The sequence below is a fragment of the Geotrypetes seraphini genome, chromosome 9, assembly GCF_902459505.1.
Source record: "Geotrypetes seraphini chromosome 9, aGeoSer1.1, whole genome shotgun sequence".
NCBI classification, from domain to species: Eukaryota; Metazoa; Chordata; class Amphibia; order Gymnophiona; family Dermophiidae; genus Geotrypetes; species Geotrypetes seraphini.
In genome coordinates this window covers 165,021,823-165,037,606 of record NC_047092.1, presented here as the reverse complement: position 1 = coordinate 165,037,606, position 15,784 = coordinate 165,021,823, and the positions used below count along the sequence as shown (strand labels likewise).

The window sequence follows — 15,784 nt, the reverse complement described above, 5'->3', positions numbered from 1 at the left end:
ATTTATTTCTTATTAGGATTTATTTACCACCTTTTTGAAGAAATTTATTCAAGATAGTGTACAGCAAGAATAGGTCAAACATAGCTAACAGTAATAAAAATAAGTAAGGTATGACATAATATGCTATATTACAATGTAACATAGTATGCAATAAAGCATTTAATACACAGCACAGAGTGCAAGCAAAAATGGATTATATATATATAGATAAGATTGAGAAACAGGAGTTAGAACACGCTGCTCCTTCTGACCTTGGGCAAGTCACTTAATCCCCCCATTGCCCCAGGTACATTAGATAGATTGTGAGCCCACCAGGACAGACAGGGCAAAATGCTTGAGTACCTGAATAAATTCATGTAAATTGTTTTGAGCTCCCCTGGGAGAACAGTATAGAAAATTGCACCTGCCTCCTGAAGTAGAAATAGTCTCTGCGTTTCAGAGTGTGGTGGCTACTCCAGGGAAGGCTTTTTGGAGGGTATCACATTGCTTCATGTCCTTTGGAGAAGGTGTGATTAGGGGTTCTCCTTGGGAGGACCTTAGTGACCCTGGAGGTCATGCTTCCCTCCCTCCCCCCTCCTCCCCCCATTTGTGTCTTATCCTTAGAAATAACCCTACAGAATCAAGACAGTACCCATGAGCTCAGAACTCATTGAAGATAGTAAATGAAAAAGTACCCAAAAAATTTTTTAATCATAAGTCAGAAAAGGAATAGAACCAATGAACAAATGCACTGATTTTTAGCTATACAGTCTAACCTCGGTTTATAAGTAACGTGGTTTGCGAGTATATTTCAAGACGAGCAAAATACTCCAGCAAACTTGGGAGTGTGTGGTGCAGTGGTTAGAGCCACAGCCTCAGCACGCTGAGGTTGTGGGTTCAAATCCCACATTGCTCCTTGTGACCCTGGGCAAGTCACTTAATCCCCTTATTGCCCCAGGTACATTAGATAGAGTGTGAGCCTGCCGGGACAGATACTGAAAAATGTTTGAGTACCTGAATGTAAACCACTTAGACTATAAGTGGTATATAAATGCTTAAATAAATACTAATCAAATTACAACTTTTAGATGTAATCGTTGAAACTCTTTTCAAGATGGCCGCCAACCAGACCCACTGAATGACTTAACCAACAAAACATAAGTCATCTCACAACATGGGAAGTAGTATTTTCTACACAAAGGGCCGGATTCTGCAAATGGCACCATTATCTGCGGTCACTTACAAAATGTCCGCCGATCGCGTGTCAATCATGCAGTGGCGCCATTTGGAGAATCGCAGCTATGTGAAAGGCGCAAGAAATATAGGCCAGGGTTTTTAAAGCCTACATTTCTGGTGCCTGCCTTCCATGAGAATCAGCGGCGCCTAATGATGCCTAAAGTATGTTCTGGCGTTAACCGCACCTACAGTGGCCACAGGCACCCTCAGATGTCTCTTTGGGCAAGACAAAGGTGCCTAAGGGCACTGCCATTATTTTTAACATTTTAATTGTTTTTTAATCAGTGTAGTCAAGTACTGTACCGATTCAACCAATTAAAATGATTAAGTTAGGCGGCAGTAGGGTGCCTACCACTGCCTAAATAGCACTTTTTTATTTCAAGATGCATACCAAAATTCTGGATAAGATCCTTCTTCTTCCAATTTGTAATTGTTCAAAACAACCGTTTTTAAGAAGCGACCCCCCTCCCCTCTCCTTTTTGCTCTCTCCCTTCCCCTTCCTACCTCCCTTTTATTTTTTATTTTGACTTCGATGTAATTTTGAATCTTCCCCTCCCCCAGTGCCTATTGTACCTACCTTGTCCATATCTTTGTCTTTGTCTAGTTTTTATGTTCCCCTGTTTTAATTTATGCATTTTTTTAAACTCTAATTTTAGCAATTGTAAACCATCCAGATATTTGTTTGATGGTTGGTATATCAACTTGGAAATAAACTGTAGAATTTTTCCAAAAGATATATGACATAAGAACATAAGAATTGCCGCTGCTGGGTCAGACCAGTGGTCCATCATGCCCAGCAGTCCACTCACGTGGTGGTCCTTTGGTCAAAGACCAGCGTCCTAACTGAGACTAGCCCTACCAGCGTACGTCCTTGTTCAGCAGGAACTTGTCTAACTTAGTCTTGAATCCCTGGAGGGTGTTTTCTCCTACGACAGACTCCGTAAGAGCATTCCAGTTTCCTACCATTCTCTGGGTGAAGAAGAACTTCCTTACGTTTGTACGGAATCTATCCCCTTTCAACTTTAGAGAGTGCCCTCTCGTTCTCCCTACCTTGGAGAGGGTGAACAACTTGTCCTTATCTACTAAGTCTATTCCCTTCAGTACCTTGAATGTTTCGATCATGTCCCCTCTCAATCTCCTCTGTTCGAGGGAGAAAAGGCTCAGTTTCTCTAATCTTTCACTGTACGGCAACTCCTCCAGCCCCTTAACCATCTTAGTCGCTCTTCTCTGGACCCTTTCGAGTAGTACCGTGTCCTTCTTCAGGAAAATATTCTATATATTGACTAAAGTGTTCCTGTTGAGTTCACAGATCGACATATAATTTTTCATAAGAAAAATTCTATGTACTATCCAGGGGATATGACTTCATTTTCTGCATCAAAAACATAATATAAAAATAGCTTCTTGCACAGACCTTCTCTTTAATATGCTGAAATCTGTCAAAGAGTATTAAATATACGTTTGAAATTCACAGTTCTTCTGGACTAGAACAGAGATGACTTTGGTAGACGTGTACTAAGGCAAGAATACTTTGGGGTCCTTTTACTAAGGCGTGCTAGCCCTTTTAGTGCGCACTAAACTCTAACGCGTCCATTATAATCTATGGGCGCGTTAGTGTTTCATGCGCCTTAGTAAAAGGATCCCTTTAATTCTATCCATAGGCCTTAGAATTAGTGTGATGCATTCTGAATTCTAGATTTCTAACTAACTACGGAGTTTTAATTGACATTCTTAACACTGAAAACAAGCGTCAAAGTCAGTAAAGTTGTGGAAAATGTACTAGAACAGCAAGCAAAAACATAATGCATTATTTAATACAAAATACATTGTGCAAGAGGGGCCTAAGGTTATTAAAATTTAAGGAGGAATGCGACATGGATGCTAGCGGCAATGCTAATGCACCTTAATGTAGCACTCAATCTCTCTTATGCTGTGAGACTCCTGAAAAACTACAGAGCAAGCTGATCAGCAGCTTTTAAATGTTCTACTTCATAACAGCAAATCGGAGTTGCAATGAAGGCTGGCATAGTTCTCAACCCATGGTGATTACCCAGAATGCAGTGCTGCTGTGATCTGTGTGCACAGATATTTTCACTTCTCCACAAAGGAGCTGTGCTAATGTCATGTATCGGAGAGCTGCTGACTTATGAGTATTAGCATTAATAGAAATAAAATAGCTGAATCGAATTGGAATCTGAAAAGCCACAGGTTTCACTTATAAAACTCCCATCAGAAAAAAAAGCATTTAAATTATACAGTAGGGAAATCTTTTTTACAAAATTTTAATATGCTGCATTTTTATCCTGTCGCTGCTATTTGAAGAGCATTTTTAACTGGCACCTAGGGCAGAGGTGTCCAACTTTATGGCTTCCCTGGGCCTCATTGGCCAAAAAAAATGTTTCTGGGGCCTACACTGCAGCAAGACAGAGGAGGGAGTCGGCAAGACAGTAAACACCGGGGGGCAGCAGAGGAAAACACTGCATCGTCCTTGACAGGGGCCGCACAAAATACTTCACGGGGCCGCAGGTTGGACACCTCTGACCTAGGGTATTGTGAGAGGACTCCAGTGTGAAAATTATTTATAGAAAGGTCTGTTGTAGGCATTGAAACTAAAAGCAAGAAAACTTCCCAACCCCTATCTGTCCCTTTTGTTCTGTCTGTCTGTCTGTCCTAATTAGATTGTAAGCTCTTCTGAGCAGGGATCATCTATTACAAGTTGACTGTACAGTGCTGAATACGCCTTTCAGCGCTATAGAAATGATAAATAGGGCTCCTTTTACGAAGGTGCGTTAGGGCCTTAACGCGCGGAATAGCACGCGCGCTAGCCGCTATCGCCTCTTCTTGAGCAGGCAGTAGTTTTTCGGCTAGTGCGTACTATATCGCACGCTAATCCAGTGCGTGCGCTAAAAACACTAGCGCACCTTCGTAAAAGGAGCTCATAGTAGTAGTAGGGTCTCTTTATGCAAAATCTGTTATCTCTGGGCAGAAGGGGAAAAACATTGCTGTAAGAAATATTTAGTGCTTGAGGGAGGCCCTGAATCGACAGCACCAGGCTTCCTAGCCAAGCAGAGCAATACAAGCCAGGTATAGTGGGCCAGCCTAACCTGCTAACAAGAAAGAGGCATGCTGTGGAATAGCCACTTTTAAGGGTTAAGATTTAATTCAGTGAGGTTGTTTCTAACATGCATTACGGGAACAACATGCGATATTTGCCTCTTAAGGCAGGCTGAACAGCAAAATTACATAGAAACATAGAAATAGACGGCAGATAAGGGCCACGGCCCATCTAGTCTGCCCACCCTAATGTCCCTCCCCTACCTTTGCCCTGTGAATAGATCCCATGTGCCGATCCCATTTGGCCTTAAAATCAGGCACGCTGCTGGCCTCAATCACCTGTAGTGGAAGACTATTCCAGCGATCAACCACTCTTTCAGTGAAAAAGAACTTCCTGGTGTCACCTCGTAGTTTCCCGCCCCTGATTCTCCACGGATGCCCTCTTGTTGTCGTGGGACCCTTGAAAAAGAAGATATCTTCCTCCGCCTCGATGAGGCCCGTAAGATACTTGAACGTCTCGATCATGTCTCCCCTCTCTCTGCGCTCCTCGAGCGAGTATAGCTGTAATTTGTCAAGCCGTTCCTCGTATGGAAGATCTTTGAGCCCCGAGACCATCCGGGTGGCCATTCTCTGCACCGACTCCAGTCTCAGCACATCTTTGCGATAATGCGGCCTCCAGAATTGCACACAGTATTGTAGGTGGGGCCTCACCATGGATCTATACAATGGCATAATGACTTCCGCCTTACGACTGACGAAACCCCTTCGTATGCAGCCCATGATTTGTCTTGCCTTGGACGAAGCCTGTTCCACTTGATTGGCAGACTTCATGTCTTCACTGACGATTACCCCCAAGTCTCGTTCTGCTACCGTTTTTGCTAGGATCTCGCCATTAAGACTTGCATGGATTTTGGCTGCCCAGGTGCATAACTTTACATTTTTTGGCATTGAAGTTGAGTTGCCATGTCCTAGACCATCGTTCCAGTAGGAGTAGGTCGTGCATCATGTTGTCGGGCATTGAATCTTTGTCTTTTGTGCATTTGCCCACTACATTACTTAGTTTGGGGTCATCGGCGAATAATGTTATTTTACCTCGAAGCCCTTCTGCCAAGTCTCTTATAAAGATGTTGAATAGGATTGGGCCCAAGACTGAGCCCTGTGGCACTCCACTGATCACCTCCATCATTTCGGAGGGGGGGTGCCGTTCACCACCACCCTTTGAAGCCTACCTCCAAGCCAGTTTCCAACCCATTGCGTCAAAGTGTCGCCTAATCCTATAGAACTCATCTTGCTCAGCAACCTACGGTGTGGTACACTATCGAATGCTTTGCTAAAGTCCAGGTACACGATGTCCAGGGACTCCCCAATATCCAGCTTCCCCATCACCCAATCAAAGAAGCTGATCAGGTTGGATTGGCATGATCTCCCTTTAGTAAATCCATGTTGGGGATCCCGTAGATTCTCCTCATCCAGGATCTTATCCAATTGGTGTTTGATTAGAGTTTCCATTAGTTTGCTCACTATCGACGTTAGACTCACTGGTCTGTAGTTTGCTGTCTCCATCTTTGAGCCTTTCTTGTGGAGTGGAATGACGTAAGCCGTCCTCCAGTCCAACGGGACGCTGCCTGTACTAAGGGAGAGGTTGAAGAGCGCGGACAATGGTTCCGCCAAGACATCACTCAGCTCCCTTAGCACCCTGGGATGCAGGTTGTCCGGCCCCATTGCTTTGTTAACCTTGAGCTTTGACAGCTCACCGTAGACACTGCTGGGCGTAAACTCAAAGTTACTAAACGGGTCAACTGAGCCAACCCTTGTCTGTAGCTGAGGGCCAAGCCCCGGCTCTTCTCGGGTGAAGACTGAGCAGAAGTATTCATTTAATAGTTGGGCTTTTTCTGAATCCTTTTCCACATAGTCTCCATCTGGATTCCTAAGACGTACAATCCCGCTTGAGTTTTTTCTTCTATCACTGATATACCTGAAGAAGGATTTATCTCCCTTCTGGATGTTCTTTGCTAGAGACTCCTCCATGTGGAATTTAGCCTCCCTGACTGCTGTTTTGACGGTTTTTGATTTGGTCAGGTAGTCTGCTCTAGAGTCCTGCTTCCCCGATTGTTTGTAAGAGATGAATGCTTTTTTCTTCTCCTTGATGAGGTCTGAGATCTCTGCAGTAAACCACTGTGGCTTATTGTTCCTTCGCCGTTTACTTACTGATTTAACATAGCGGTTTGTTGCTTCTTGTATGGTTGCTTTCAAAGTCGACCACATATCTTCCACGTTATCGGTTTCTGCTTGGCTTTGTTGTAGCGCCTGGTGAACAAAGTCTCCCATTTCTTTGAAATTTGTGTCTTTGAATTTGAGGACCTTGGTCAGTGTGGTAGATTTAGTGAAACCTTTCCTGAGATTGAACCATACCATGTTGTGGTCACTGGAGGCCAATGTGTCGCCCACCGAGACCTCTGTGACACTTTCTCCATTGGTAAGTATCAGGTCCAGTATTGCCTGATCCCTTGTTGGTTCCAACACCAGTTGCCTGAGTCTTGCTCCCTTCATAGAGTTTAATAGCCTCCTGCTGCTGCCGGAAGCAGAGGTAAGTGTAACCCAATCCACATCAGGCATGTTAAAGTCACCCAGCAATACTGTGTCCCCACGCAAGGTGATATTTTCTATATCTCCGATTATTTCCATATCCAGGTCATCCTGTTGTCTTAGGGGTCTGTAAATTACGCCAAGATACAAGCATTTGTCCTTCCCTCTGGCCAAATTAACCCAAAGGGATTCCCCAGTATACTGGACATCTGAGATTCTCGTGACCTTAATGTCATCTTTAGTATATAATGCTACACCTCCTCCCATTCTGCCCTCCCTGTCCCGGCGAAGCAAGTTGTAACCCGGTATGACCATGTCCCACCCGTGGGAGTCTGTGAGCCAGGTCTCGGATATCGCCACCACATCCAAGTTGTGCATTATTTTCCAATAACATGTCACTTGAAAGTACTGCAGGTTTCCTAATGAGATGCAAAGCATGTAAATGCTTCTACAATATCTCATTATTATGTAAATCAGATCATGTAGCTTGCATTGAACTTTGGAAGCGGCACTGCTCCAGGGAAAAAGTTTTTTTTTTCTGTTCAGGAGTCTCTCTTTAGGGTCTGGCACTGTAAAATAGACCATGGAGCTCCTCTCTTATGAGGAAAGATGAAAAAGGTTAGGGCTCTTCAGCTTGGAAAAGAGACGGCTGAGGGGGGAGATATGATTGAAGTCTACAAAATCCTGAGTGGTGTAGAACGGGTACAAGTGGATCGATTTTTTTACTGCATCAAGATTTACAAAGACTAGGGGACACTCAATGAAGTAAATAGGAGTAAATATTTTTTCACTCAGAGAATAGTTAAGCTCTAGAATGCGTTGCCAGAGGTTGTGGTAAGAGTGGTTAATGTAGCTAGTTTTAAAAAAAGGGTTGGACAAGTTCCTGGAGGAAAAGTCCATAGTCTGCTATTGAAACATACATGGGGGGAGCCATTACTTGCCCTGGATTGGTAGCGTGGAATGCTGCTACTATTTCTGTTTTTGCCAGGTACTTGTGACTTGGATTGGCCTCCGTGAAGACGGGATACTGGCCTATATAGACCATTGGTCTGACCCAATAAGGCTGTTCTTATGTTCTTACTATTTGGCTTTCTGCCAGGTACTCGTGACCTGGACTGGCCACAGTTGGAAACAGTATACTGAGCTAGACGGATCATTAGGCTGACACAGTATGGCTGTTCTTATGTTCTCTTTTCCAAGACGCCTTGTTATAGAATTACCTACTATAAGTTGAAGGTTTTTTTATGTGTATATTTACGAATATGTAGCATTGTATTTTCCAGTGGTGTGCAGTCAAGGCCTTCAGGGGATTCGCCCTACCCCCCTAAAGGCCCTGAGGGCACTGCTTTGAATTTTATTGGCCAAGCAGGCAACAGGTAGATGCTGCTCAGCCAATCAAATTCAGATCAGTACTGTCAGGGTCTTCAGGGGGTTCAAAAATCGCTAGCCCAAGAGCCCTTCTTTTTTTTTGGGGGGGGGAAGGGAGTTACTTTTTATTTGATGCCGTTTGACTGATTGAACAGGCTGCCTACTCAACAAATCAAATTTCATCAAGAAAGCAGAACTATAGAGCTGGGGATTCACTGAATCCCTTGAAAGCCCTCAACGCATACCACTGATATTTTTATGTTCACTGTAAGTTGAAATTGTTTTATTAGTATATACTGAATAAGTAGCATTGCATTTTGTGTCTACTGCTGTAAAGCACCTTTTAGCTTTTAGGAAGGGTTAGTACATAAATTGTCTAACTAAATTGCTTACTTCCCTGACGTAAACATGCCCCTGGGAATGTCTTCTCTAGACGTGGCTAAAAGCACATATAGAAACATGATGGCAGATAAAGGCCAAATGGCCCATCTAGTCTGCCTATCCACAGTAACCATTATCTCCTCCTCTCCCTATTGGCTAAGGCTCTTAACATTTGCATCTCCTCTTCCTATAGGCTAAGGCTCTGTGCACCTGCATTGTGAGGTCATCAAGCTGCCCATCCGCAGTAACCATTATCTCTTTCTCTCTCTGAGAGATCCCACATGCCTATCCCAGGCCCTCTTGAATTCAGACACAGTCTCTGTCTCCACCACCTCTTCCGGGAGACTACCCTTTCTGTAAAAAACGTATTTCTTTAAGATTACTCCTGAGCCTATCACCTCTTCATCCTATGCCCTCTCATTGCAGAGTTTCCTTTCAAATGAAAGAGACCTGACTCATGCGCATTTATATTACGTAGATATTTAAACATCTCTATCATATCTCCCCTCTCAGAATCTGAGAAGGAAAGCAATTTTCAAACAGCCAGTCTACGCATGTAGATCACCATTGAGAATAAGTGGTCTTGGCAATTCTTGAAATGTCTATAACAAGCCACTTAAGGGTTATAGAAATGTCGAATGAGTTGAAGCGCAAAATACCAGAAAGTGGAAATTGTCAATTCCACCTAAAGGTCCCACGCAAATTGTGATAGAAAGTCTTAACCTATTCAGTGTTACAGAGACGAGCGTGGGTTTAAGCCATCAATTACAATGCCGCAGCATCCTGAAAATGTGCACTGGAAAACATCACCTATCCTGTACTGGCTCCTCCGCCACCCCCAAAAAGAACCCTCCAAACCATTTAGTAGTTCAGCGTCTCTGTGATTAATGTGTAACCTGTCGGCATAGTCCCATCACAAAACCAGCACGCGTCGTCGACCTATTTGGTAATACCTGATGGGAAAATTAAATTAGAATTGAACTGTCCTGGAAATTAAATTACTTTCTAGTGCAATAGGGAGAAAATAGTCAAGATCATTATCAAGGACACTGAGAAGCAAGCCCTAACACACACTTTGCCAGCACTTAGAATACTGTATATATTTTACCAGTGATGATTCCATTTTATGTTATGGAGATGCTGCAATTACATACAAGCTCTCGCCTTTCAGAGAATTTAAGGTCTTCCTCACTTAACAATATCACAATTTTTTAATGTTTCAATAAAAAAGTAATGGATCTGTTTTTCTATGGATTTCAGCTGGTATTTTTTCCATTTCAGGCCTTTTTTAAAAATAGAAACTCTTTCGTTCTATGGGCCAGAATCAACGTAGTTATATCTTTTCAGAGAAAACTGCATTTGTTTGCAATTTCTGATACCTTTCAGTAGACCAACTTCCTCCTGTAATCCAAATATGGGCTTGTGTATTTTCTCCTCAGTAAACCTATGCAAAAAAAGTTTAAATGCTGAACACTTGGGATCATTTTATAAAAGTCTATTCATGCATATATCACAGATGATACATGTACATTAATCTCCCCCAAATATGTCCATGTCACTATGAACCATTTGTAAGGTTATTTCCCCCCCTTTCACAAAAGCATAGCACGTTTTTTTGCTTCAGCCGCGGCAGTAACAGCTCTGACACTCATAGAATTCCTATGAGCGTAGGAGCTGTTACCACCACGGCTGGTATTAAAAACTGCGCTACGTTTTTATAAAAGGGGGAGGGAAAATAACCTTACAAATGGTTCACAGTGACATGGACATATTTGGGGGAGATTAATGTGGTACTAAACAAGATATTTTATTAATAACTTACCCCTTCTTTTACTAAGATGCGCTATGCTTTTTTAGCAAGCGCTAATTACACGCTAAACGCTAGCACGTGCATGTTATCCTGTGGACACATTAGTGGTTAGCGCACGCGTTGATTTAGCGCACGCACAAATGCTTAACGCACCTTAGTAAAAGAGGGCCTTAGTCTAATGTCTCTAATAAAAATATAAACCAATCAGATTCCTTAACTAATTCAGTTGAATACAGAGGAATATAGCACCTTATTTATAATCACAGGAAGTGCCTTCATTAACATGAACTATTTTCAGTATTTGAAATTTAATTACACTTGATTTAATGACATTAAATGCCACTCTGTAAGATCTCTGCCAGGAACATTCACCCTATTGTAAATCTGACAGCATAGTCAGTCAAAAATGTGACTTCCTAATTAATTATAGCAGTGGGCAGATTTTTGCACAATTGTATGGGCATTTCCCATTGGCCAGCAGTGGGCAGATTTTTGCACAATTGAATGGTCATTTCCCATTGGTCAGAATTTTGCATGATTGAATGGACATTTCCCATTGGCCACATAGACAACTGAGCTAACAACCTCAGGTGTAAACAATAGGTTAGCCCACTTGTAAGACCATCCAATTTGTGATCACCTATTCTGTACTTGGTAAGGAGATTTCTGTGTCGAGCCACTGCGTCGTATTTTACTAACTTCTAGTTTCTGTATAATCCCAGTTTGTTCAGTTTTCACTGTAGGAAGTGTATCTAATATAATAAAACTCTTACCTGTGCATGTGCTGTTGAAACAGCATGTTCCCTGCCGCCATGATTTGTGCCTCCATGGCCGTGTTCCATTTGCGGCGCATGCAGCAGCTTGTGGAGCGTGCGCGGGCTTGCAGCGCGTGCGGCAGTTTCAGCGACGGCGAGAACAACGGCAGGAGGGTTCACCGCCGAGAGCAATGGCAGAAGGGTGTCGTTCGGCCTGGACGAGGCCAATAGGATGCGGGTGCTGCGAGGCGTCCGGCTGCTACTGCTGCACAGGAAAGTGGAGGGGGAGAGGGAAAGCGGGCTGCTTTGGGGGGAGGGTTGTGCTGGGGGCAGGCAGCAATCTTGCTTTGCTCTGGGGGAGGGGAGACAGAAGGGGGCCATGGAGAGACAGGCAGGTATGGTGCAACAGAGAGAGACAGACAGGCAGGGGGCCAGGGAGAGAGACAGACAGAAAGAAAGACAGACAAGGGGCCAGGGAGAGACACAGACAGAAAGAATGACAAACAGACAGGGGGCCAGAGAGACAGACAGCAGCCAAAGAGAGAGAGACAAAGAAAAAAAAGACAGACAGACAGCGGCCAAAGAGAGAGAAAGAAAGAAAGACAGACAGGGGGCCAGGGAGAGACACAGAAAGAATGACAGACAGACAGGGGGCCAGAGAGACAGACAGAAAGACAGACAGACAGACAGCGGCCAAGGAGAGAGAGAGACAGAAAGAAATACAAACAGACAGCGGCCAAAGAGAGAGATAGAAAGAAAGACAGACAGACAGAAAGCGGCCAAGGAGAGAGAGAGACAGAAAGAAAGACAGATAGACGCATCTATTTTAGCACCCGTTATTGTAACGGGCTTAAAGGCCAGTTGTTAATATTATACTTGGATTATTGTTTCATCTCTCCTCTACCTCTTCCCTCCCCCCTTTTCTTTTATTTTCGTCTTGATGTATTTTTATTCTCCTGCCCCACCCCACCCTCTCTCCACTGTTTCAGTTAAGTACTTTTATTTCGTCAACCCCCAATGTGCTTTTTACTTAAATTAGTATTGTAAACCGTTTAGGTATTCCTTGATAGATATCAAGTGTCGAATAAACTTGGTAGTGCTCCAGGTGGCTTACTGCACTTTTAGAATTCAGGTATAAATCTGTTCCTCAGAGATCTTATCATCTAAGCTGTGTGAGCACTATGCATGCATACCGCAGGTTAAAAAAGCACTACCACGGGGTGTGCTCAGGCATCCCATGGTAGTTTTTGCATGTGTACAAGCTGTCCATGTGCTAAAAAATAAAATGTATTTATGAGCATTGGGGTTGTGTATGGGGGCAGAAGGTGAGCACCACTATGCTAATCAGTGTGTGGATATTGCTGAGCGCTAACCAATTAACGCATGGTTAGCGCATAAGCCCTTAATGCCTAGAAAATAGATGTCAATAAGAGCTCACGCACTAACGGCCATGCAAGCACATAGGCCATAATTGTAAATATGGAAAATGCAGCTGTTTTACAGTCATGCTAAATGTGGTCTCATCACATGGGAAACCCACAGCTTAGGCAACATTTTAACACAGTTTAGTAAAAAGCCCCTGAGTGGGCACATGAGGCAATGGAAGATAAAGATACAAGCAGTGTCAATGGTGAAATTGTGATTTCAGTGCTGGTTTCCAGTTCATTGTCCTATCCCAGCAGTTCTTAAGTGGGTTATCAAGATATATTGGTGTGCAGTGGAGATCTTGGAGGTGTGTCAAGGAATCAACAGGAAGCTACTCTTTCTTCTACGTCTGTGTGGCAGTGGTGGCAGCATGCTGTGAGGAAGTAGGCGTTACAGGCAGTGAATCTTCCTCTAGTAGTGTTACCCAATACCCTCCAGATCATTTACTTTAATTGAGAGAGCTGCATGGGAATAGGGTCCGCGGGAATCCCACAATTACTGTGGGAATCCCATGGTGATCCCCTTCCAGATCCACAGGAATTTTGTGGGAGTTGACACAGGCCTTAGCACATGGGAAAAGCCGCGTAAGGGCACGCTGTGGATACTTTTTCTTGCAGCATAGTAAAAGGGCCTTAAAATGTGTTTAAGCACTGCTTCTGCTGCTGCTGGCGTTATGGGGGTGAGTGAAGTGGCTTTCACCAGTTCTGAAGGGAAAAGTGCATTTCTCTTTGAACTGTGTAAGCTTCAGGCCCTTTCAAGATGGGAAATTTTCAGAAAGCCCCTTTAACCAGGTAAATCACTACATAGCCATGTAAATGGATTTTAAACATTCTCTGATCTAATTGGGTTATGGCAATTATATTCCACTTTATCCTATTTTAAGGCTGAAGATGGATTACAGCATAAACCTAAATCAAATAACAGTTAAATGATTACTTAATATACACAGTTACAGTAAATACTAATAATTACATAAAATATAATGGGGGAGGGTTGGTAGCACATTCATCATGGCTGTTGAATTTAATTATCAAAATCCCAACTTGGAGGCCATTGTGTTCTTTGTATACCATCAGTAACTTTCAGCCCCACCCCCCTTTTTACTAAACTGCGATAGCGTCAGCAAGGAGCATTCAGCATGGCTCCCTGCGCCAATAACCGCTATTGTGGTTTAGTAAAAGGGGGGGAGGGGTTATATTACCACTGTATGTAGACTGAACCAAGAGTAAATGGACCTGTTTTTTTCCTTGTGTGTTCTACAGTCAGCAGCTGAGTATGTGAAATCCCGCCTTCCAGAGATCCTGAAACATCACCTTCAAGATTATGAGAAGGACAAAGAAAACAGTGTGCTGTCATACCAGTCCATCCTGGAGCAACAGATTCTGTCAATTGACCGGGAAATGCTGGAGAAGCTCACGGTGACCTACGATGAAGCAGGTACCGTACGTGTTTCACTTTGCTTTTCCTTACATCACTGAATTTAGAATTGGTATAAACTGAAACGCAAAAATCAAAAACTGTGGAAATGATGATCTTGAAAAAACTTTATTTGAACAAGGTGCAGAAAATAAAAAATCCAATTACTCAAACAAGGTATATAAATTGTGGCATAGACCCGACACGGGTCGTGTTTCAGTTGTGAAACGACCTTCTTCCGGGGTCCGATATTGCTGAAAACCACAAACTTAGGAATTGTGAAAAAACAGAATACTGTGCACAAACGAGCATAGTCTGTGCACAGTATTCTATTGTGTTTTGTTTTTTGCTTTGCTATTGTTTCTGTGGAAGTACCGTGGTGGACTTTGCTTGTTTTCTCTCTACAAACTGAAATGCAACATTAATGGCATTTATGAAGACAGAAGCCTGCAGTCAGAAGAGGAGAACCAATAAGGCTGTTTAAATTTCATCAGCAGCAACAGAAAAAAATGTTTCTATTCTTCATGCTTATGGCCTTATACTACAATCAATCTACCCAATCAGCTAAACCAGGACAATCTACCCAATCAGGGAAACCAGGACATGTCCTCTTTGTAGAAGACTGCCTGGGTGCCCGGACGGACTTTCCAAAACCCAGTAGTTTGGCCAGGTTTTGGAAAGCCCTGACCTCCCGGCTGCGTCTGGAGGGCCTCCGAGAATGCACGGATGATGTCACACGCATCCGCACATGCTCAGAGACCTTCCAGATGCAGCCCGGAGGTCGAAAAACAAAGACAAGGCTTGGCGGGGGCAAGGATAGAGGCAGAACAGAAATGGGGCTGGAAGTGGAATGGGGCGTAGCTAGGGGCAGAACAGGGCGAGGCCAAATCTCGTAACCCTAAGCTAAGCACACGTACTGTTCCAAGCAGCTCATTAGGACACCACACTCTGCTAAGTTCTTCAGCATTTTACGCTCTCTAGCAACTGTTCCTAGAATCCCTGATGTCTCTTATATGTCTTTGATGGCATTTTTGGCCGGAAATACAGCTCTCACATGGTCCCAATTGGTCACCTTGCCCAGGGATGGTCCATAGGGCCCAGGCTACACAGTTGTGTCTCAGAAGCCATTCCTAAATCCAGGGATCTGCGCTGCATAAAGCTTCCTACAAAATGCAAAGCAATTTTAGGATGAAGTGAACGAGAGCCATAAGACCAAGGTCCCTCCAGTGAAAACTCAGTAGTAAGGTCAGGCGGGTAGTTTGTCCACAAAGGCACATGCTTCCTTCGCCGTGTTAAGTGTCACAGTTTTACCAGTATGCCAGACTCGTAATTTACATTACATTACATTAGGGATTTCTATTCTGCCATTACCTAGAGTTCAGGGAATTTAGCAGAGAATACCAAGGTAAACAGAACACCTGTATTGTGAAGATCGATGCAATATGGTGTCATGAGCTTTCTTTGAGCCGCCACTCGCACATTGAACGCAAGTACTTTGGACCTCTCATATTCCAAGGCCCCTGACTTCAGATAAACTCTTAGAAAGGTCTCCTTTTCTCTCCAATTGATGAAGCGGGCTATGGCTGTGTGCAATCTCCTGTCATTCGATGTTTTGGAACCAATGTGGCAGGCCCTCTCGCATTCAAAGCGCACATCACTGTTCAGCTGGCCTAGTTTTTCAGGCAGCCATTTAGTGAAAATGCGATACAAGTCGCTGTCTTTAACCGACTCCAGCAGACCTACGAGCCGAAGATTATTACGTCGGCTTCTATTT

At 43.5% G+C, this 15,784-nt stretch overlaps 1 protein-coding gene across 1 annotated transcript in view; it reads left to right on the top strand.

Annotated features, from left to right (window-relative positions):
• Nucleotides 1-15,784, top strand: part of PPM1L (protein phosphatase, Mg2+/Mn2+ dependent 1L) — a 224,409-nt gene that overhangs the window by 144,346 nt on the left and 64,279 nt on the right. Inside the window, exon 2 of the mRNA XM_033958278.1 lies at nt 13,857-14,031. Coding sequence (XP_033814169.1) covers nt 13,857-14,031 — 175 coding nt within the window. The remainder of the gene's footprint in view (nt 1-13,856; nt 14,032-15,784) is intronic.